The sequence below is a fragment of the Candoia aspera genome, chromosome 3, assembly GCF_035149785.1.
Source record: "Candoia aspera isolate rCanAsp1 chromosome 3, rCanAsp1.hap2, whole genome shotgun sequence".
NCBI lineage: Eukaryota > Metazoa > Chordata > Lepidosauria > Squamata > Boidae > Candoia > Candoia aspera.
Genome location: NC_086155.1, coordinates 87,978,178 through 88,000,766, shown reverse-complemented (window position 1 = coordinate 88,000,766; position 22,589 = coordinate 87,978,178). Strand labels below are relative to the sequence as shown.

At 39.6% G+C, this 22,589-nt stretch overlaps 1 protein-coding gene across 1 annotated transcript in view; it reads left to right on the top strand.

Moving 5' to 3' along the window:
• Positions 1 to 898: 898 nt before the first annotated feature.
• Positions 899 to 22,589, top strand: part of CCDC18 (coiled-coil domain containing 18) — a 40,905-nt gene continuing 19,214 nt past the window's right edge. Inside the window, exons 1-11 of the mRNA XM_063298306.1 lie at positions 899 to 1,064; positions 1,206 to 1,359; positions 1,510 to 1,674; positions 2,403 to 2,512; positions 8,489 to 8,617; positions 12,825 to 12,921; positions 14,797 to 14,918; positions 17,621 to 17,930; positions 19,222 to 19,289; positions 19,384 to 19,535; positions 21,882 to 22,099. Of these exons, the coding sequence (XP_063154376.1) occupies positions 931 to 1,064; positions 1,206 to 1,359; positions 1,510 to 1,674; positions 2,403 to 2,512; positions 8,489 to 8,617; positions 12,825 to 12,921; positions 14,797 to 14,918; positions 17,621 to 17,930; positions 19,222 to 19,289; positions 19,384 to 19,535; positions 21,882 to 22,099 (1,659 nt within the window). The 5' untranslated portion in view covers positions 899 to 930. The remainder of the gene's footprint in view (positions 1,065 to 1,205; positions 1,360 to 1,509; positions 1,675 to 2,402; positions 2,513 to 8,488; positions 8,618 to 12,824; positions 12,922 to 14,796; positions 14,919 to 17,620; positions 17,931 to 19,221; positions 19,290 to 19,383; positions 19,536 to 21,881; positions 22,100 to 22,589) is intronic.

Here is a 22,589-nt window from a genome sequence, read left to right as displayed (position 1 = left end):
CTACCACTCAGAAAACCTAACCCAGTTAAAACTATAAAAAGATTTAAAAGAAAAAAAGTGGTTTCAATTACGAAAAAGCTGTTCAATAAAACCAGATAACAGGTAATATATTGAAGTAATACTTATGTTGTCTTCCTAAATAAAGAGATCTTAACCAACAAAGGTGACTCTATAAGTATTAAACTATGAACCTGATTCTTTCCAGGCTGAAATTCTGTTCTGGTGTCTCCTTCAGTGGTCTAATCAGGAATATCTTGTCTGGATTAAATTTCAGTTTAGCTCTCATCCAATTCATCACTGCCACTAGACTCAGATTTAGTACATCAGCACCTTTCCTGGTAACAGATGGAAAAGGAGGAATAGCACTGTGCATTAACTTCTCATTAATAACCCCAAGTGCCTTGATGATTTTCCTAAAAAAGATTTAGAGTGAACCCTGAGCAACACCATAAATCAGTACATAAGGAATACTAATGTACTAATATGAAGGAATACAGCATTATAAACAGCATTATCTTGAAACCAACCTCCATGGCGTTAAAATCAGTACAGTATAGGCCCTGTGTTGGTTGGATTTCTGTAAGCATAGTATGAGAATTATGCACCCTTTGTCTTTATGCAGGACACTTTCTCCTACTTGTTATCTTATATTCATCATTGTTTTGCTTTATGAGTGTCATTATACAACTTACGGTTTTTGTCTAAATTATAAATGTCCATAAATTGAATTTGTTTCCAAACCAATAATCTTGACAGTTATTAAAGTTAAGAAACGGTAGTATGGCTGAATCTATTTGTGTAGCTAGCGTTTACATCTCATTTCTATTAACTCTTGCTTTCTGTAATGATGAGATTTAAAAAGCAAATTTTTAAAACAGTGGAAAGTGGTTATTCTCTTCTTAGTTATTTATTTCAGACAAATGAATATCAATGGAACCTAACTTATGGGCTTCCAATGACCACCATGAAGATGTGGATGATTTGCTTGCTAACATTGTAGTATTAAGAAGTCACCTAAAGAAAACAGAAAGAACTTTACAAGACTTGGGAGAACAGCTTTATAGGTATAACTATATAGAACTAAAGTTTATTTGCTGATATGCTTTATTTACATTGCATTTATATCCTAAATTTGAGATCTTCTATAAGAAGAATTGGTGAAATAAAATCAAAGGAATATGTTTATTTTGTTTTTGTTTTTCCAGTAATAATTCACATAATTCTGACCTCAGCGTTCACGACACTGAGCTTGAAATTTTGACACTGGAAGATCTTGTTGATTCTTCTGAATTACACAATAATACCACGAGCAAAATGTCTTGGCATTACAGTGATTCTCCAAGGAAACCTAGGAACAAAGTAATTATTCAGGAATCTGCTTGTTTCTAGCAGTATGACAATATTACTTATGGATTTGTTTATCCAAAATCCTGATATTGTTGGTCATAAAAATTAAAAATGAGCAACATTTGTTTTGATAAGTATTATAAATCCTTTTTTTTTTTGTAGTCATACTTACTAGCTTTTGATAAGAGCATGGAAGAGGAAAATGAACTTCTAAGGGACAAACTGAATGTAGTCCGGGAAAATAATGCTTCATTAGTTTCTCAGAACCACAAATTAATGAATGAAATTGAAACTATAAAGTTTGAACTGAACCAGACAAGAGCACAAGTAGGTATCTTTAAAAGTACATAGGTTTTAATACATGTTGTATTGTTAATTTGTACCATATAATATTCTTCTCCTTTACCTTGAATTGAAATGTGTAAAGTTCTTACATTAGCAGCATTTATGAACACTTAGTTGCAGGTTTTAGTTTTTCCTTGGTTCAGTTTTAGTTTTTCCTTGGTTCAGATTTGGAGGAATCAATTATTAAAGTGGCATTATGATGTATATCTACTGTATTGAAACCATTGTTCCATATTATATAAAGAAAAAAGCTACCTGGTTTTGCAACAGACTATAAACTTGAGAGATACCTATATTTCTCTCTTTCACACATTACATTTTAAGCATCTACAGAAATCTTAGGTCACCAAAAAACGTTAGTCATGAAGCAGTCCTAATCTGGCAACATTTTTATGGCTTTGTTTTATGTTATAATTGTCTGTCATTGTTTAAGTATATATTTAAGTGAAAAAAGACAAATATTTTTCATAGAATATTTTTATTTCTGTTACGTTATCTACTAACTTAAAGTATTATACTATGTGTGGATTAAAAATATTGGGAATTAGTAAAGAAATAGTTTATATCTATTGGGAATTATTGAAGTTATTAGCCTACTGGGAATTAGCGAAGAAATAGACTGAAAAAGGAAGTTTGTAATCAAATGAGTGTGTGAATGATTGTGTTCAAAAAACAATAATGGATTCTTCTTTTCTCCCTTATTTTTCCAGGTATCTTTCCTGGAATCTGCTTTGGGTACACATTCGGTCAGTATTCCAATGTTAGAAGAACAGATAGCAAGCTTGGAAGCAGACATTCAAGCTCAGGATAGTCTTCTAAAGTAATAATTTTTAAAATTAATTTTTCTAATTTGCAAGGTTGGTTCACTCACTAGTTTGCAGTCGGAGCTTGGTTCACTCATTCCATTTGAGATGAAAGTTTGAACACTGTCTCAAGTTGGGATTTCCTTTCTGAAAATAAGATATGATCTGATCCATACTCACATTGAAATCAACATTGCCTTGATTGAATTTCTAATCCCTGGATATGATCTCATTGATTTCAATAGAATTACTTCCCATCCAGTAAAAATAGGATCATATTAAGGATGCATATACAATGAGTCTCAGTTCAAGTATGATGGAAGGCTATGATTTATATTATTTGAAGCTGTCTTAAGCTTCAAGCTTGCACATTACCCAGTTCTTTGTCTTGTGCTAAACAAGGACATGAGCATCTATTTCTGATTATATATTATTTGCAGTTTCTGGAGACATCTGAAGACAGGGAACTGTGTTTAATCTATGGTTTAGGAACCTATAATGTCGTAAATTACGGTTTAATCATGACAACTTTTAATAACTATAGTCTAAATATACGTTGACAGTTTAAACATCAGCAAATTGATATGGATTGGAATTGGACACTTTCAGGCAGAAGATCATACCGTTTACTACTCAGAACATGAAAAACCATATAAGTCTTTTAAATAAAAAAACAAAACAAAGAAGGAACAGTGTTGCTTTCACAATCAGGAGGATATACATATTGAAAGCTAGATTGAAAGAAAATGAACATGGTTTTCAAACTGGAGGAAGAAACATCAATAACCTGTGCTTTGCTGATGAGTCTTCTCTGATAGATTTGGAAGCTCTAGTAATGAAAGGCAAGGAGCACAGTGAAAAAAATGGGACTAATATTAAATATAAAGAAGACCGAACTAATGATAACAGGTACAACAACAAGAATTGACAATGAAGATACTGAAATGTGGATAGCTTCTGCCTTTCAGGATCAACAGTAAAGGAACAAGCAGTCAAGAAATACACCAGACTTGTACTAGGTAGAGCAGCAATGAAAGCACTGGAAAAGACATTCAAATGCCATGATGTGTATATACCTACAAAGATCAGAATCACACAAACCATGTTCCCTGTGATGCTCTATGGAAGCAAAAGCTGGTCTCTGAAGAAGCAGGCTAGGAGGAGTATTGACGCCTTTGAACTTCAGGTTGGAGAAGACTCCTGAGAATACCATGGACGGTCAAGAAGAACTGATGGCTCATAGAACAAATCAACCCAGTTATCTCACTTGAGGCATAAATGACAAGGTTCAAACTATCCTACTTCAGACGCATTATGGAAAGACCTAGCTCTCTGAAGAGGTTCATAATGCTGGGAAAGATAGCAGGAAAGAAAAAAAAAAAAGAGGACAACCAGCAGCAAGATAGTTGGACTCACAGTGATAATGGTACACTGTTGGAGTATCTGAACGACCAGGCTGGGATAGATCATCCTGGAGAAAATCAATCTATGTAGTTGTTAGGAGTCAACACCAACTTGATGGCACATAATCAATCTAAATAAGTTATAGTTAACCAAATTTGGCCGTTACTGGGAACATGGTCAGTTTCAGATTGGAAGTATATGCTTTTGATCTCATTCTCTAATATACAGAATAAATTTGCTGCAGTTCCCTATCTTTTTTTTTCATGATTCCCAGCCCCTCAGAATCACCTAGCCAAAAGTTGGAAGCAAACTGCTGAATCACAACAATGTGATTGCCCATCACTTTTTGTCTGGAACTGAAATAAAATGAGTGCATTAAGCCTCCAAAAGACTTATATCGTCTTCAAAAGATATAACATCCCTAAAAGATAGAAAGAGAAAAGTAGATCCCAAATCCCACCACCTTCTACTGCCCTGCTCTGTATGACCTTTGCTGGGCAAAATATATATATTTAAAGTATGCCTGCCCCTAGTTTATGATTTTGTCTAGTTTTTTAAAAAATTCTGTCTTGGTAAAATCATGTTGTGCTGGTTAGTTACATTAATAAACATATGGCATTTCTTTGATAATAAAGGAATTGGAAGTATGAGTTTGATACTGGAGGCACCTGTTTCCATTTTCTACTTTGCCACAGGAGTGGCACAACTGCACTGAGGCTGTCTACTGTCCTCTTGTAATATTAGAGAATAATGCAAAACAGACTTATGTCAGTGGTAGTAACAACTGGTGAACAGTTGATCACCAATTGATCCTTTGCTTTGTAGCACTCATCATGCTTTTAGATTTTTGAAATTAGTAATAAAAATAATGCATTGGTTGCTTTGGGCAAAATGCATAATACAATATATTATTTATGTATTTTTAATGCTGCCTTTCATTCAGCAGTATGAATGAACAGGAATCTATTATGGCTTAAAACATACTAACATATTACTGGAGGTCAGTAATAGTTCAGACTCTGACCAGAAAGTATGGGAATCAGACTTTTCCCAGACAGGATAAGAGGATGGCTTTAAAGTGCTATTTACTGGGCTAGCTCAGTTCATATCCTTTGTTGGAATTTTGGGCTGTCTGGGAAAGAAAGATGCGAGCTGATCACCTCCTACATTGCCAGGAACATCAGAAAAGGCTTTGGGGAGTTGCTGGCGGCTGGAGAGTTGGATTGCCATATCAGCACACCAATCAGTGGTTTTTTTGGTTGGAGCGTGGTGTGTTGATGTGAGCTGGTCCAATGGCACTGAAGAGGTTCTACAGTGTAGTTTGGCAGGCAGTGGAGTCTGGGAGACCTGACAGCCACAGAAGAGCAAGCAGCAGCAGCAGCTCATTCCTGGCAATGGCAGAGCTCTAGTGGCAGCAGGCTAATGGCAACATGTGGGCCAATGGTGGTGTGGCTGGGTTGGCTTGGTTCCTGGGACTTCAGTTTAGTTTTCCACATGGGTTGGCAGCCATTGTGTCACCTTTCTCCACTCCCAAGTCTTGGAAAGGACAGCGTAACTGCCATTATCGTGCTGTGTTTCTCAGTTGTCCTTCTGGTCTTTACATCTATCCAGATGAGGACTGGAAGTTTATGGCCTGGGTTTTGGGCAAGGGGTTTTGCTTTGGTGGAGGGCAATCTGTTACCATCCAGGTGTTGTTGAGACTTTCCCTAGGAGAACCTAGGGTTGGAGGAGGTAGGAGGTGGCACCCCAGTAGTTTGGTGGGAGCAGATGCCTTTGGGTGTGCCAGGTGGAGGTGGATATTTGTTGAGTGGAGGGTATCTCTTTGGGTGGCTGAAGGTGCTGAAGCAGAAGCACCCTAGTACCCTGGTGCATGTGGTTGTGTGTTCAGGGATGTGGTTCGGACTCTTTGACCTGGGGACTGGCCAGTATGGGGTTGAGGAGAATGATTTCTGAAGGGGTAAGGCCAGGCCAGAACATCTCTGGGATGATAGATATGGGGAAATACGATGGGAAGTGGTGGTGGGGGGGGTAAGCTGTTTTCGGGGAATGGGGTCCTGCAATGCTGTGACTCCCTGCCCTCGATCTCATTTCCTGGTCATTGGAATGCTGATACATGCCAGTTCCGCCCTCTTATCAGTGATCAAATGAAAGATGAAAGAGACCTTATTGTAGACTGCCCTGGCATTCAGACCTTTAGAGGCCATGTGGCCTCTCCTTTCCCTTTTTAGGGAAGGTTGTTGAGAGAGTTGCCATGTAGAAATTTGGACAGGGTGGATTATCTGGATCTCTTCCAGTTGGATTTCAGATCTGGATGTAGGACCAAAATGGCATTGATTGCATTTGTAGATTATCTTTTGCTGGAGCAGAATGGGGGTGGTTCAAGAGATCTCTCAGCAGCTTTCAGTACTATCATGGTATTCTTCTGGACAAGCTTTGGGAGTTGGGGATGGGCAGCACTGTGTTATGTTGGTTCTCTTCCTTTCTCTGGGTTAGTTCCAGTTGGTGTTGATGGGGGTTGGGGGAGAGGTCTTGTCCCCAGCCTTTGCTTTGCTGGGTGCCACAGGACTCAATACTGTCTCCACTCCTGTTTAACATCTGTATGAAGGTGCTGGGTGAGGTCATCTGACGGCACGGGGTGAGATATCAATATGCTGATGATACCGAGCTTTCTATTACTATCGTGGGCTGTCCAAGTAATCTGTGCAGGTTCAGTCTCGGTGTCTGGAAACCTGGGGTTTGGATGAGAGAGAACAGGCTTCTACTCAACCATAGCAAGGCTGGGTGGCTTTGGGCTTTAGGCCCCCCTGCTCTGGGGATTCTCCATCTCTTGTTCTGGATGGAGTTGTACTACCCCAAACAGAACCTGTGCAAAATTGGGGATCCTCCTCAACTCACAGCTCCTGCACAGCTTTGTGTTGTGTGCCAGTTGCACCTTTTCCTGGATGGGAGTCTCTGCTCACTGTCACTCACACGTCAGTCACCTCCTGGATGGACTATTCCAAAGCAGTCTACATAGGGCTGCCTTTGAAGAGTATCTGAAAGCTTATCCATCAGATCTGGCAGGATATGCATGTTACAGGTCCCATCCGTTAAAGAATGCCACCTGGCAGGACTTGGGAAGAAAGCCTTTCCTGTTGCTGTGCCTGCCCTGTAGAACATCCTCCTAGAGATCACATTGGCCCTGACCTTGTTGGCCTTTTGCCAGGCCCTGAAGACATGGCTGTGTTCTTGGGCTTGGAGGTTGGTGTGTCTATTGGAGCCTGTTAAATAGCGTTGTTGAAATATTTGTATTGTATCTGTATTGTTGGGTTTATTTGTTTCTTTTAATTTCAATTGCCAATTGTTTATTAATTTTCTACTGGGGAAGGAGTTGATGGGTTTTTTTTAAAGATTATTGTTGCTGTTGTTATTTGCCCAGTGTCTCTAATTTGAGATGGGTAGCCATATAAGTTGAATGAATGAATGAATGTTCTACTCCTTCCTATCCACTAGAAAACTATTTTGAATACAGGTAGTCCTTGATTTACAACAGCAATTGGGACTGGAATTTCCATTGCTAAGTGATGTGGTTGTAAAGGGCGACCACATTGCTTAGCGATGGCAATCCCTGCAGTCCCGGTTGCCATCATTAACTGAATCCCATGGTTGTTAGGCAAAGCAACTTCCTGCTGGCTTCCCACAACCAAAGTCAGTAGGGAAGCCAGCAGGATGTTGCAAGTCCCAGGCCGGCAGGCAGGTAAGTGGCTGCTGCCGGGTGGATGAGAGAATGAGGGGATGCATGGGGGTGTGTGGGAGGGTCAGGGAGGGTGCGTGAGGGTGTGCTGGGTTGTGAGGCAGGGTCAGGGAGGGTGCACAAGGGTGTGAGGAGGTGAGTGAGGTGCGGGTCAGGGAAAGGGTGCAAGGGGATGTGTGAGAGGCGCAGCTCAGGTTGGGCAATGTGCGAGTGGTGCATGAGAGGTGCTGTGTGGGCAGGAAGGGGTCAGGAAGGGTGCGCTGGAGGCGCAGTGCGGGTTGGCAAGGGGATGTGCTAGAGGTGCCGCACAGGTTGGGGATGGTGTATGGCGGTGTGCAAGTGGCTGGCATGGGGCGAGTACAGAGGGGCTGGGGGAGGGTGCATGGGTGGGGGAGACTTACACCAGCGACTTGCGACTTTCCCTGTTGTCTTCCCTATTGACTTTCTGAGGAAGCCAGCAAGGAAGGTTGCAAATGGTGATTACGTGATTACGCAGCACTTGGCAACCAGTTGTAAGTGCGAATGGGTTGCCAAGCACCCTATTGCAATCATGTGACCGTGGGAGTGCTGGGATGGCCGGAACTCCAAGGACTGGTTGTTACCACCATTTGTTCAGCACTGTTGTAACTTGGAACGGTTGCTGACCAAGTGGTCGTAGGTTGAGAACTACCTGTTAATAATATTCTGATCTTTAGTATATTAATTTGGCTGTTTATTTCAAATCTCTATACTGAAAATAGGATTGGAGTGGGGTAGGTGAGAATGCTCTCCAGCTGTTAATATTAATTATCCAATATCTTTGCTATAAATAAACTAGTATTTTGTTTTTAAAAACTATATTCTCATTTGTCTTTAGAAATACAGAAGATAAATTAGAGGAAAGCCAGAAAATGCTAATTGCAAAAGAATATGATTTGCAGAAATTAAAGGAGGATTATAGAAAAATGAAGCATGATTTAATTGGATGGAGCAAACAAGGAAAGAGGTGACAAATGATATGCATTTTTTAAACCTTGACAATATAAATTTTTGCACAGAATAATTTTTAAGTTGAGCAATATTTTTAAGTTGAGTAGCATTCAGCAGTATTTGTGGCATGTCATATGGATGTGTATGTGTGTGCATGTTGAATATATAAACAAATCAGGTTGTACTGCTTTTTGAACCAATAAAAATTCCTTGAACACAAGAGAAAATAGCAGTGCTTTCTCAGGTATATTGCATTTGTTAGACTTAGATTTTTTATGTTTGATTTTGATGAGTGGGAGATAATGGTTTTGTATATGTATATCAAGGCCCTGAGAAATTATATGTGGCTTGTGCTGTCCATCATAAGGAGAAATGAATGAGTAAAGCAAGAATTTCCATGCTATTTGAAACTCTTAATGAATTATTTTTAAATCTTGCTATTTTCTTTGTTTCTTTGAGTTTTTAAAAAATATTATAGAATTATTAAATTTTAATACCTTCCTTTTCTTTCTGAACTGGAGATGATAATAAGAGATAGGTTAGCCTTAGAAATATATAAAGAACATTGTGAGGGTTGTGGGGTCAGATATCTAAATGGTGAATAATCTCACTGCAAACCATTCAGGTCTCAGGAAAGAATTTCTTTATTAAGATACAGTCCCTATCCATTCAAAGACTCAAGTGAATCAAATTCCCTGGAACCCTCCCCTTTAGCTTATCCTGTTTCCCGCCTTTCGTTTGAAATTGAAGATTGATAACTGCTTTCAGTTCTAACTTCATTCCCGGCTGCATTCCTCAAGTTGGTGTCAGTTTTCAGTTAGAGCGATAGCCAAAACAATTGAGTCTCATCTCAGCCATGTTGGTTGGTACTGTCTCTGTTCTCAAGCAGCAATTACTCCCCTCCCATCCCTCCTGTACAATTCATGACAGAGGAGAAGAACCAGAAGAGTTTTATGGCTTGTGGGACAAGCCTCTGACAAACATCAAACATTATTAAGGAAATATATTATTTACTCTCTCTTAGCCCTAGAATGAGAAGTCAGAAAACAACCAACTACCATCCTGCACTGGACCAGAGTGGTAGATTATAGTCCATAACCTTCAGTGAAGAGGCCTTCATCCTGCAGTGGATATAATAACAACAACAACAACAGCCCTGCCACATGACTGGATAATCAAATTCCTAGAAATAACAGGAGTCAATAGAAACATCAGAAACTTCGTGCAAAGATCAGTAGCACAATGGAAGATACAGTTGCTGGTTAATGGTGATAGACTGGGAGAGGTAAACATCAAGAGAGGAATCTTTCAAGGAGACTCACTATCACTGCTACTCTTTGTCATTGCATTGATTCCTCTGTCAACAATATTGAACAAGTCAGGCCATGGTTATCAGACATCAAAAACATCTGCCAGGCTATCCCACCTCCTTTACATGGAGAATCTAAAGCTGTATGGATAAACACCATCTGAATTGGAATCACTGCTCAACACTGTCCAAATATACAGCCGAGGTATTGGAACAGAGTTTGGACTTGACAAATGTGCCACCTTTACCATCAACAGGGCAAAAATAGTGAAAACTGGAGGAATCAAGATGCCCTATGGAAATAACATCAAGAGTCTGGATGAAGAAGGTTCTTACAAATACCTGAGCATCCTTCAGGCTGACAACATCAGGCACACTGAAGTCAAGAAGAAGGTTAGTAGTGAATACATCAGAAGAGTGAAGAAGATCTTAAAGTCCAAATTCAGTGGTGGAAATACCATCAAGGCTATTAACACCTTGGCATTTCCAGTCATTATATGGACTGGAATAGCTGGAATAGTGGACTGGACTCAAGCTGAACTAGAAGCCCTGGATATGAAGACCAGAAAAATAATGACAATGAATCATGCCCTTCATCCATGCAGTGATGTTGACAGACTCTATTTACCAAGGAGTGTAGGTGGGCATGGAATGTTGCAAGTACACCAGACAGTTGAAGGAGAAAAAGGGGCATTGGAAGAATATCTGAAGGACAGTAAAGAAGATGTACTGAAGCTAGTACACCATGAAGGCTTACTGAATACCAAACTGGCCTATAAGAAAGACAAAATGAAGAATAGAAAAGAGACATGGCAAGGCAAAGTATTACATGGTCAGTACATTTTAAAAAAACTAGCAGGCAAAGCAGATAATAACAAGACCTGGCAATGGCCAAGAGCAGGGAAGTTGAAGAAAGAGACAGAGGGCCAATTCCGGCTGTACAAGACCAAGCCTTAAGAACAAATGCCTATAAAGCCAGAATTGAGGAGACAGCAACAGACAGCAAATGCCATCTCAGCAAAGAAGCTGAAGAAACAGTGGACCACCTAGTTAGCTGCTGCAAAGAAGATCGCACATTGATTACAAACGATGGCATGACAAAGTAGCAACAATGGTGCATTGGTATATCTGCAAGAAATACCACTTGACTCCAAGCAAGAACTGGTGGGACCACAAAATAGACAAAGTAATAGAAAATGAGGAAGCTAAAGTGCTCTGGGACTTTAGAATTCGAACAGACAAGCATCTGCTACCCAACATCCCAGACTTAACAATTGTTGATAAGAAAGGCAAAAAAGTCTGGATAGTGGACATTACTATACCTGGAGATGGCAGAATAGAAGAGAGAGAACTAGAGAAAATCACAAAATATAAGGACCTGCAAATAGAAATAGAATGACTGTGGCAGAAAAAAGCAAAGATAGTACCAATAGTAATAGGCACCTTGGGTGCAATTCCAAAACATCTGGAGCACCACTTGAACACCATTGACATTGACAAAATCACCATCAGTCTATTGCAAAAGGCAGCTTTACTTGGAACAGCTTACATCCTGCGTTGATACCTTTAATATTATTGAACAACAACATCTACCTATCCCAGGTGCTTGGGAAGAACTCGATAGGGGACAAAAATGCCAAATCCAGTCTAAACATCTGACTGATTGTTCAATCAACCATAATAATGTCAGTGTGATTCTAGGTTTAGATAAGGCTGGAATCTCTTGGTTTATTTATTGCTAATAACTTCATTGAGGTTCTGTGCAGTGTGAGTCCAAAGGAAATCCTGTACCTTATCTGTCTCATTCCTTTTCTCTTTCATCAAGCACAATTTTTGGAAAAAGATAGATACAACAAAATGTGTATGTACATTTATTAGATCTTATTACACAGTGTTACAATACATACATATTCATTTAGTAAAACATTTTAAATGGTTGTTTAACCAAAAATAGCTCCTAAAGAATTTTACATAGTTCAGTAGAGTCATATAATCAGGATTATAATGTAAAAGATATAGTAGACAAGGCAAAATTGAATAGGGGAAAAAAGAAAAGTGCTGGCTCAGGAATCTGCTTAAATGTACAATTATGACTGGCAGGATCATTGGGTTATTTTGATGAAATGGCTGCTGCTGGGTAACAATCGGGGAAGGGCCAAAGACGGTGATCTTTTCTGCAGAGACATAGAAATAGCGGTGCTATTTTTTTCTCTTTTGTTTATAGTTCCAGGGTTGTGATATAAAGAAAGTCATGATGTAAAGCATGTAGAAACACAGGATTCCCTATCCAGGCCTGCCTTTTAAATATTATAGGAACTGGTTTGAACATGCAGAGTGTTAAGCAAATAGTGGATTCTTTGTTCTCTGCATCTGTCCATTGCATCTACAAAGCTGTTGTTGGCATGGAAATAAATGGTAGTGCCTCAATTGTGCAGTTTTCTAGTTGGGGGAGGAAATAATATCTGACATTTCCAATTTGTATGCATTTCGGGTTTTGTTCTCAGAGTTGAATTTATTGGTTTGAAAACAGATGTAGAAAATTATTGGTCCACTTATGCTGTTGGTCTGTTTTAGTGAATGAGCATATTCTATGATATAAGTACTCAGGCTGAAGTTTGCTGCTGTGCTCCAAGCCATATTCAAAATAGTTCTGCTTATGAAGGAATGTTCGACCAAAGCTAAATTTACTCTTAATTCCTTTTGAAAAAGCATGTAATTTGAGTTCCTTGCCATTTTGAAGATCATCATGTAGGAGTCTGTAAAGCTTTTAAAAAATTGAGATGTGTTTGAATGAAATCCAACAAATATATGTTACTCTCTGTTGTTCAGCTGTTGTATTAAAGTTCTGTCTTTTTGTTGATGACCCATTATTTTGTTTTACCTGTTTAAGCTTAGCTACTTTTTTCATTTAAAGAACTGAACAGCAAAGAAATGAAGCACTATATAATGCTGAGGAGTTGACAAGAACATTTAAACAATACAAAGAGAAAATAACGAATAAACTGGAAAAGGTAAGAAAAGAATCCCAAGATATTGGTAATTTTAATAGAATTTTTTATATGCCATGGAGCTGTGAACTCAAATGTTAGTGCTAAAACTAAAGTCACTACTGTTCTCTACAGTAATATGCTTTTGCCTCTGCTATAATTGCAACTTGGCCAACAAAAATCAGATTCCTATCAGAAACATAATTCCTTGCTGTTAAAGGCACAAGAGTAGAAATTTAAGTTTGGAGGGTAGAGAGAGAATATAATCCTAGTTTATAACAATACATAAGGATACAGATTTACCCAGGAGAAAGTCTAATTGTCCTAAATTAGCTGACAATTGAATAGACATGCATATGATTACATTTATGTTCGTTTGTTTGTTTACTGCATTTGCATACCAGCCAATCATCAAAGCTCTAGGTAACTAACTCAGGATAAAATGACACCTACAAAGAAGTAAACAAGAAAAAATAACCCAAATTATATATAAAAAATCAAATTCAAAAATATAAAAAAAAGAAAATACAGAAGTCATGTGCTTGCAAACCCCATCTTTAATCACAGCATACCCTCCTCCTGTGCTAAATGGAACAGATACGCCTTGACAGGAGGGCCAGTACTGACAATCTCTGCAGGAAGAGTGTGTGTGTGTGGGGGGGGCGGTGTTGGCTATTGAAAATCCCCACTTTCAGGGCCCTGTCAAATGGCAATCTCATAAAGATGGGACCCTATTCGATCTGGTTGGATGGGCAAATAACTATGAGAGAAGACAGTCCCTTAGATAACCAGTTCTGGAGTCATGCAGGACTTTAAAGGTGACAACCAGTAGCTGGAATTGCACTTGGAAGTCAACTGGCAACCCAGGCTGCCATGTTCTGTATCAGCTGTAGCTTTCAAATGTTCTTCAAGGGTAGACCCATGTACAGCGCATTATAGTAATCCAACTCAAGGTAGCTAGGGCATGAGTAACTGAGAAGGGCCTCCTGATGCAGGAATGGTTACAATTGGCATACCAGTTGTAACTGAGCAAAAGCCCTCCTAGCCACAGCTGTCTTCTGTTAACCAAGTAGGAACTATCAGTCTAAGAGGACCCCCAAATTGCGATCCATCTGTACCATGGGGGAGTATAACTGTTCAGAGTCAAAGATGGTCTTTCTCTGGAGTCATTAGGTCTACAAACCCAAAGCCACTCTGTCTTGGAGGGATTCAATCTGAGTCCAGATAGGGCTAAGTGCTTTACAGATATAGTTCAATATACTTTTTATTCCCATGAAGTTTAAGAAAAAAAAATCAAGGGGACCTGCTTTATTTATTTTATTTAAAACTAAAATAAGCCTACAACTCAAAGCCCTTGAAAGTGCAACAAATTTAGACTGGGCCAGAACTGTTTATCCAAATACAAGGAGCATGATAGTTTTTAGTTAATTCATCTCTGTGGCTCTTTTCTTTTCTTTTGTAATTAGCACTTTAAACTCCAAAGCTTTGGCGTTCTAGAGCCAATTAAAAAAAGCTAAGATGTTTTCACATGTGAATGCAGTGAGCAATATTTATCATCATTTCTTTTTAGGCAACTATAAATGGTGGTAATTTAAATATAATGCTGACTTTCTATTCTATTCGGCAGTCAGCCCTATAGAACATGAACTAAATATAGAAATATAATTTCTGTATCTTCATTTAGACAGACACACTTCAGATCTTTGTACAGCTAAGTGATACAAAAGGACAAATGGAAGCATTGGAACTAAACACTTCCATCCTTATGTTTCCTCCTACAGCAGTCAGCCTTTTCCAAAGAGTATTGTACTAGACTGTTTAACAGGATTTCTGCCTTACTTTGTTATTCTGATAAATAGCAGGTTGATTAGTTCTGAATAATATTTTTCTTTTATTTAGGTCCAAGTTGAAGAACAAATTTTAGAAAAAAAGTTAATGAACTGTGTAAATGAAAAGGAGAAGTTGCTTATACAATGTAATGTCTATAAAAGTGAGCTTGAAAACATGAAAGATCAGTTGAGGTAAGTGTCTATGCTTGACTTTGGTATTTAGACAAACATGAAATTTTATTTATTTATTTATTATTCAAATTTAATTACCGTCCATCTCCCCCAAAAGAGGGACTCTGGGCAGTTTTGAGAGCCAGTTTGGTGTAGTGATTAAGATATCAGGCTAGAAACTGGGAGACTGTGAGTTCTGGTTCTGCCTTAGGCACAAAGCCAGCTGGGTGACCTTGGGCCAGTCACTTTCTCTCAGCCCTAGGAAGGAGGCAATGGCAAACCACTTCTGAAAAACAAGGGCAGTCTTTACTACCATCCAGTCACACTTCTGTAGTCCGAATGACATCCCAATGTCCTCACTGTAGATCCATGTCAGGTGGATCAGTAAGTTGATGTCTCGTTCACTCTTAGCATACAGCTTGATGTCACCCATGTAGAGGAGGTGGCTGATGATAGTTCCACTCTTGAACTTGAATCTGTATCCAGTCCTTGTGATTATCTGGCTAAGGGGGTTCAAGCCTACGCAGAACAGCAGCAGGGACAGTGCATCACCTTGGTATACGCCGCACTTGGTAGCCACTTGTATGAGCTGTCTTGAGTTGACTTCCAGTGTTGTCTTCTACAGTCCTGTTGAGTTCTTGAGGAAGGTCCTTAGTGTCTTGTTGACTTTGTATAGTGCCAGGCATTCACAAATCCTATGTGTGTGGCATTGAGTCATAGGCTTTCCTGTAGTCAATCCAGGCTGTGATCAGATTGGTCTGCCTAGACCTTGAGTCTTGGGCAACTGCTCTATCTATGAGCAACTGGTGTTTTGAGCCTCTGGTGTTTTCCCAATGCCCTTCCAAATTGTGCTCGTGTACTGGCTCATATGGTTCTGTAGTTTGGTGGTTACAATACCTGAGAGGACTTTCCATGTTGTGGGGAAGCTATTGGCTGGTAGTTGGCTGGTGCTGTTCCCTTGTGGAGGTTTTTCATGATCAGCACAGTCCTACCTTGTGTTAGCCAGTCTGGGTGGGAGCTTGCTGCTAGCAGCTGGTTCATCTGTGCTGCTAGGCATTCATGCACTACTTAGCCAGTAGGTGTGGATCATGTCCGAGCCAGGTGCTGACCAGCTCTTCATGTTGTTGACCCGCTGTTGGATGTCTGCTACTGTGATGGTGACTGGTTCCTGTTCTGGGAGATTGCTGTGGTCTGCTCTCAGGTCCTGCAGCCACTTTGCACTGGTGCTGTGTGTCTTCTCTTTCTCCCATAAGTTCTTCCAGCACTGTTCAGTTTCTGCTGTTAATGGCTCTGCTGTTACTGTGTTGTTGCACTGCAGTTGGAAATACACCTTGTATGGTTCTTTGGTGAACAGGGCATCTATCTCTGCTTCTCTAGTGTATTTCCTTAGCCTGGTAGCCAGTGCTGTGAGCCTTTGTTTAGCAGTCTCTAGGGCTTCAGATAGAGTCAGGTCCTTGTATTTTTTTCAGTAGCCAAGTCTTATCCTTAATCTCCAGACCCTTCTGTAGTTCCACCAGCTGGCTAACTTCTCTCTGAGTTGCCTTGATCTTAGCCTCCAACATCATTGGGGGTGGGGGGTGGTATGTACTGCTGTTTTTGATTGTTTAGCCAAGCATCTCCAGGATTACAGTGGCTGTAGTGTATACTGGTTCATTGGTTTGAGTTATGGTGGTAGCGGGGATTGTTGTGAGGGCTCTATTGGCATTGTCTAGCATACAATCTGATGGTACTTCTCCACTGAGCCTTGGTAATCGGTCTCGCGGGTTGACAGTAGCTAATTTATCCATCATCTTATGCCACATATCAACTGCTGTGTTCTGTAATGGAGGGGGTGGCAGTGATGTTCCAGCTTCAGGTGGGCTGCACCTCCAGTTGATCTTCTGGGTCTTCTTGAGTCTGGGATGTAATGTGTAGTTGGTCTATCTCAAGTTGTGAGAGCAGCTTCCTCTTCACTTTGTTGAAGCATTGGGTAACTACAGTAGCTGTTTCTCAATTAGTGTGGATGCAGTTCTTCTGTCCATCCATAGTTCCCTCATACTTTTCATATATCCCCTCTCATTAGGTCTACTGTTGTAGTACCATTCCATCAATTCCAAGTTCTCTTGTCTCGTCCATGTATGGTTTATTCCAGTAGCCCACTTATCGTCAGATAGTCCTGGTTCCCCAACATCTGGCGCAGAACTTGTTAATCTGGGCAACGTCTGAGCCAGCATGACTCTTAGTTTGTGTCAGTCTCATATTCGAGGTAGGCAGGTGAAGACTTAGGGCATTTTTGCCCAAGGACCCCAACTGGTAAGGTAGGTCCCAGCCGGAATTTGAACCCCGGTCTCCTACATCAAAGGGTGGCATTCTAACCACTACATTATCCAGCCACTCATATAATACATACACACATACACATGTAGATATTAAAGATGAAGATTGGCATGTGCCAATTTATATAATGGATAGGTTGTGTGTTCTTTCGTGCCTGTAGGCTCCAAGTTGTCAAATATAGATTATTGATACTTAATTTTAGTTATTAGTTTTCTGTGACTGACTTTAAAAAAAAACATTAGGATGGAATGAAGATTTCATATTGCAAGACTGTATGTAAATGTACAGCCTGATTTTTAGAATCCTCTTTCAAAATAAAATTGAAAATCAAACAACTATTGTCAAAGAAGTCATGTTGAGAATTACATAATCTTGAAGAACCTCTTCCACTGTATTTTGTATTTTAGACAATTAACTGAAGAGAACTGTATTGGAACACAAAACCTTAAAAGCATGGAAGCAAAAATGTCTGAAATGGAATTTCTGTTCAAACATTCTCAGCAAAGGAATCAGATGCTTGAAAATAAACTTCAAGAACAAAAAGTACTACTTGAAGAAAAAAATGCCCTAATAAATGAAAATGAAGACTTACAAGCACTAATTGCACAACAAAAAGATCACCTTAACTTGTATTGTCAAGAAATTCAAAGTTCAAAAATTGAACTGAAAACTTTAGAAAATGTTATTTCCCAATTGACCCAAAGCTCATCAAAGGAGGTACAGTAATTTCTCTGATATTTTTGAAAGATGTATGAACTGTGTGCATGTATATGCGTGTGTCTGTGCCTTCGAGTCAACACTGACTCCTAGCAACTTCCTGGATTAGTCTCTGCAGTTTTTTTGGCAAGATTTTCAGAAATGATTTGCTACTGCCTTCTTCCTAGGGCTAAGAGAGAGTGACTGGCCCAAGGTCACCCAGCTCATTTCGTTCCTAAGGCAGGACTATAATTCATGTATGAACTCTAGAGTGGACAAAATGCAAGCTCTTCTCTGTGTAAAGGAATGAGCGCTTCTATTCCTGTATAGAAGGATCAAAAATCTGTGTAATCCTTATAATAACTATTGTTTTACTTTATGGTGGGATTTACACATTAATTACACTGGACTGTAATAGAGATGACTAATACGTGATTCAGGATGTTATGGTAGCCCAATCATTGTCTTAGCATATTGCTTGAAACAGCTATCACATTAAACCAGTGGTAAATATGTTGTATGATACAAATATGTTGTATGACCTAAGGGTTTATCATGTGGTGTAAGCCAGCCTTTGAGACACCACTTTAGGGATACCCCCCGTCTTAGATGGGATTTATGAGAGGACATATGGGCTCTTGCTTAAAGAAGTAAATTTTAAAATTTCCTCTGAATGAACAGGATAGCTGCATTTACACATGCCTTCCTTGACTAGTACACTGACTGTTGCTGAATAGCTAATGAAGTATTTAAAATGAATCTTGGATAATTATTCTAGAATATTCTGCCAATAGCATGCTATGTAGATAAAGAAAGCATTTCCAAACAGGAACTGTTATGCCATTCTTCTTTTCTTGTGTTCTTGGAAGCATAGTTGCTCCTGATAGAGATAGATATTATAAAGTATCAATTACAGTCCCTTTTTTGATATAAGGGAAGAACTAATAATGAGGAAAGGGAAATAAAAAATTGAAATGATGTAGAGGAGACAAAAATATACAGAATATATTTCTTTTTCATTCTTTTCACATTTATTTTACATATTCTTTGGAAATATCCTCACAATTTTCCAATATTTAAAATGGCTTAGGGTGTTATGGAGGTGGAATGAGAGGAAATCCTAGCTGAACTCTATCAAAATTACTTCTAGTTGCTTCTGATTTCAATGGATGAGCATATGATTAAATATTTTATTTAAAAAATTACATTTTTTCTAGTTTAGGCTAGATGGTCTCCATGAATGATTTCTCAATCAATCAGTTAAAACAAATTTTGTTTTATATTTGTGTCTGTTTTTGCCCCTCTTTTTTAGGATAATCATTCTAATGAAATACCCAGTAATTGTTCTGAAACAGATAGTCTCCTGAAAAAAGAGCTAAGGTATTATTTTAATTGAATATTGTTAAGGATTAAGTAAATTCATCATGAGTTATAAAATATAAACCAATTACCCTATACTATTTATTTCTCTTAGGCAAAAAATTAACTTTCAGGAAGTAGGAATTCAGAAAATTCAGGCAGAATATCTGGCTTGTAAGCTAGGTCAAGATTTCTCTGAAGATAATGTGGGACAAGAATTGCATGGCCTAGAAACTGAACCAGTAAAACTCATTGGTAATCAGACAGGTATGTATAATGGTTATATGACCTCAGTAGTAAAGGCACCGTATTTCTTCACATCTAAGTGAAAAAAATATAATTTGTTTCTAACATACTAGATAGTTGCTTCTCCAAAATAGTCTACTTGAAAGTACAATAAGTGGATCTTATGGCGAGAACATCCATTATGCTTAAACCTTACCAGCACCACAGTGGTTCAGAAGATGATAAAGCTAAACAGATCACTTCCTAGGCTATGTAGAAATGGTAGGTCAAGGTTATGCTTGATATGGCATTTACTGAAGTAATTTCTCTCCTTTGGGACATGACATTCTTCTGCGTTGGACAGGCAACTTTCTGGAGCTGGAGCCATCAACTGCTCTATGTTTTTGTGAGCTGCAGATAACCACACAGCAAGAGACGAGTCTAATTTTCAATCCTTTTCTCAATTTTTATGGATAAGAATGAGCACTGGAAGCTTTTGGGAGGCAAACTGCTTCTATGTTCACTATTATTTTTGAAAGATACCCCTCCCCCTCAGTAATGCTCCTTAAAATTGGATGTTTTATAATGTTTCTGGAATGTTCTTGGTGATCACAGGTTGCCCATCTCTGATCTACATACCACCTGATTTCTATGGCAAGTTTTATTATCCATATCATGTTGAAATGTGAACAGAATAATAAGCATTGGGGGCCACACTGGGAAGGGAAAATTAGAGCAATTCACTTCTCTTTTCTAGCAAAATTCTCTACCAGAATCAAGTTCTTTTTTTGTTGCCATTAGAGGGACAGTAGGTCCGAATCCATATCATGGTTTCAGAGTTTGAGGTAAGAGGGAAATAGCTAACTGCCATTGTAACAAAGAAAGTAATCAAAGAAAGAAAACAAGAAGCTTATTTGATGGCAAGCAAGTTGCAGAAGTAAGACACACATTGACCCATATCTTCAATAGGCAGAAAAACTGTCCCGCCCCCCTGCAGAGTGGGGCAGTATAAGAGAATCTCAGGGCCACCAGGGTGTGGTCTGACCATGACAACGGGGACAGGTCTAACTCTCCCCTCAGATCACATTGCCACTGCTCCAACAAGAAAACCAAGTCCAGTGTGAGGCCGCTGTCCCGAGTAATCTTGAATAATCTGAGACAGGCCCATAGCCGCCATGGTGGCCGTGAACTCCCGAGCTGCCTCCGAGGCATGCCCCAGGGATGGCAGATTGAAGTCCCCCAGAACCATAAGTCTGGGGAACTCCACCGCCAAGCCCAAGACAGCCTCCAGCAGCTCAGGCAGGGAGGTTGCTATACATCAGGGAGGCTGGTATAGTAGCAGCACTCCCAACTGTTCTCAGGAACCCAACTTGAAAAACGGGGTCTCACAACAGGCCACTTGTGGAGCAGTACCACTGAAGGCCACTAGAGACTCTCAGATGACAACTGCCACCCCTCCTCCCCTGCCCTGGTGTCTTGGCTGGTGCCACACCTGAAACCTGGCCAGGCTCATCTCCGAAAGGGGCACCTCCCCTTCCATGCTCAGCCAGGTCTCGGTGATACACGCCAGGTCTTCCCCCTCCTCTGTGATCAAATCACATATGAGGGGGGCCTTGTTGTTAACTGACCTGGCATTAAGAAGCAGGAGCCAGAGACCAGGGCCCTCAAGGATGTGCTGTCCAGGGCCTGGGTCTGACCCAGAGGACCAGAATATACCACTGGTAACAAACACCAGGGGCATCTTCCCTGAAGATGGCCTGCCCTTCTGTTCCTGTCGTAGCATCCCTGGCCCATCACCACCTCAATGGCATAACCCGGCCTACAGCCCCCAAAGTTCCTAGGCCCAGCTGCCTCCACTCCCGGACCTCCAGAAACCCTAGGTTGAAATAAGAGTCCCCTTCCCCACACACACATCCTCGCCCATGCTCAGTCAACCTCGGGTGATGGCAGGACCCCCAGCGCACCAGCTCCCGCTCTCGGTGCAGTTAGGGCCTAACCATCCCACTCACTGTGCCCACCCTCAGCCTCTCTCACTGGTGAACAGAGGGGCACCCCATCCCCATATGTTTAAATATATATGTATATTTAAACATATCTAAAACAGGATTTGCCCCACTATTAGGTAAGGTAAAACACTGGCTTCAGGTAGCTGGGTTTAAATGACATAATTTAGCAAACATTTTAGTTCTATGTTACTATATTTTTATTACCAGGTAAGAGGAAATTCTGCACCAAAATATTGTGACTAATGTATGCATCTAAACCATCAGTGCAGATCTAAGAATGGACTGTAACATTAACAATACTTAGATAAAAATGCATGGCTTTATAGTATTGTACCTTCTAAATTTTGATAAATGTCTAAACATTATTGTCTCATTTTTAAAGGGACCAAATGCCAACAATTGGAACTTATCAGTAAACAGTTTGAAAAAGAGAAGCAAATATTAATTAGACAGTTAGAAGAGCTACGTATTAAGCTGGAAAAATCAGAAGAAGAGAGTGCTGCTTTAAAAAACAACATTGCCCAGAGAACAAGTCAGTTTCAAACAATACAGGAAGAGCTATTAGAGAAAGCTGCAAAATCATGTCGCTTGGAACGAGAAGTAAGTGGAAACAAAGAAGTCTGTTCTTGAGAGCTATTTGGTTTAACTTTATTTTTAAAATTCCAAGAATATAACATTAATTCACCTATAATAATATATTCTGGCTAGAATGAGCTCATTGGTCATTAGTGCTGAGATCTCCTTTCGATATGGTTTCTTTCACAGTGATAATTCACATTGACTTAAGATTATTCTCACAATTGAACCAATGAACGGTTAAGGCCTTTTTGGATAATTTGTCAGTGTCCAAGTGTATAATAGCCATTGTGGCATAGTTCCACAAGCCCAAATCTAATGCAACAGTATATTCATTCTTTTGTCATAAAAAACAGCGGATACCTATGTACTTCTTGTCCCAAGCATGATTGATATATGCTGTTTATTTTAACAAAAAGCAAAAGAGAAATGACTTAAGATTATAGGTAAATGGGATGAACTGTGAATATGAATGAGTTTAGGCTTTGTAATATATGTAGGTATGTATATTCTT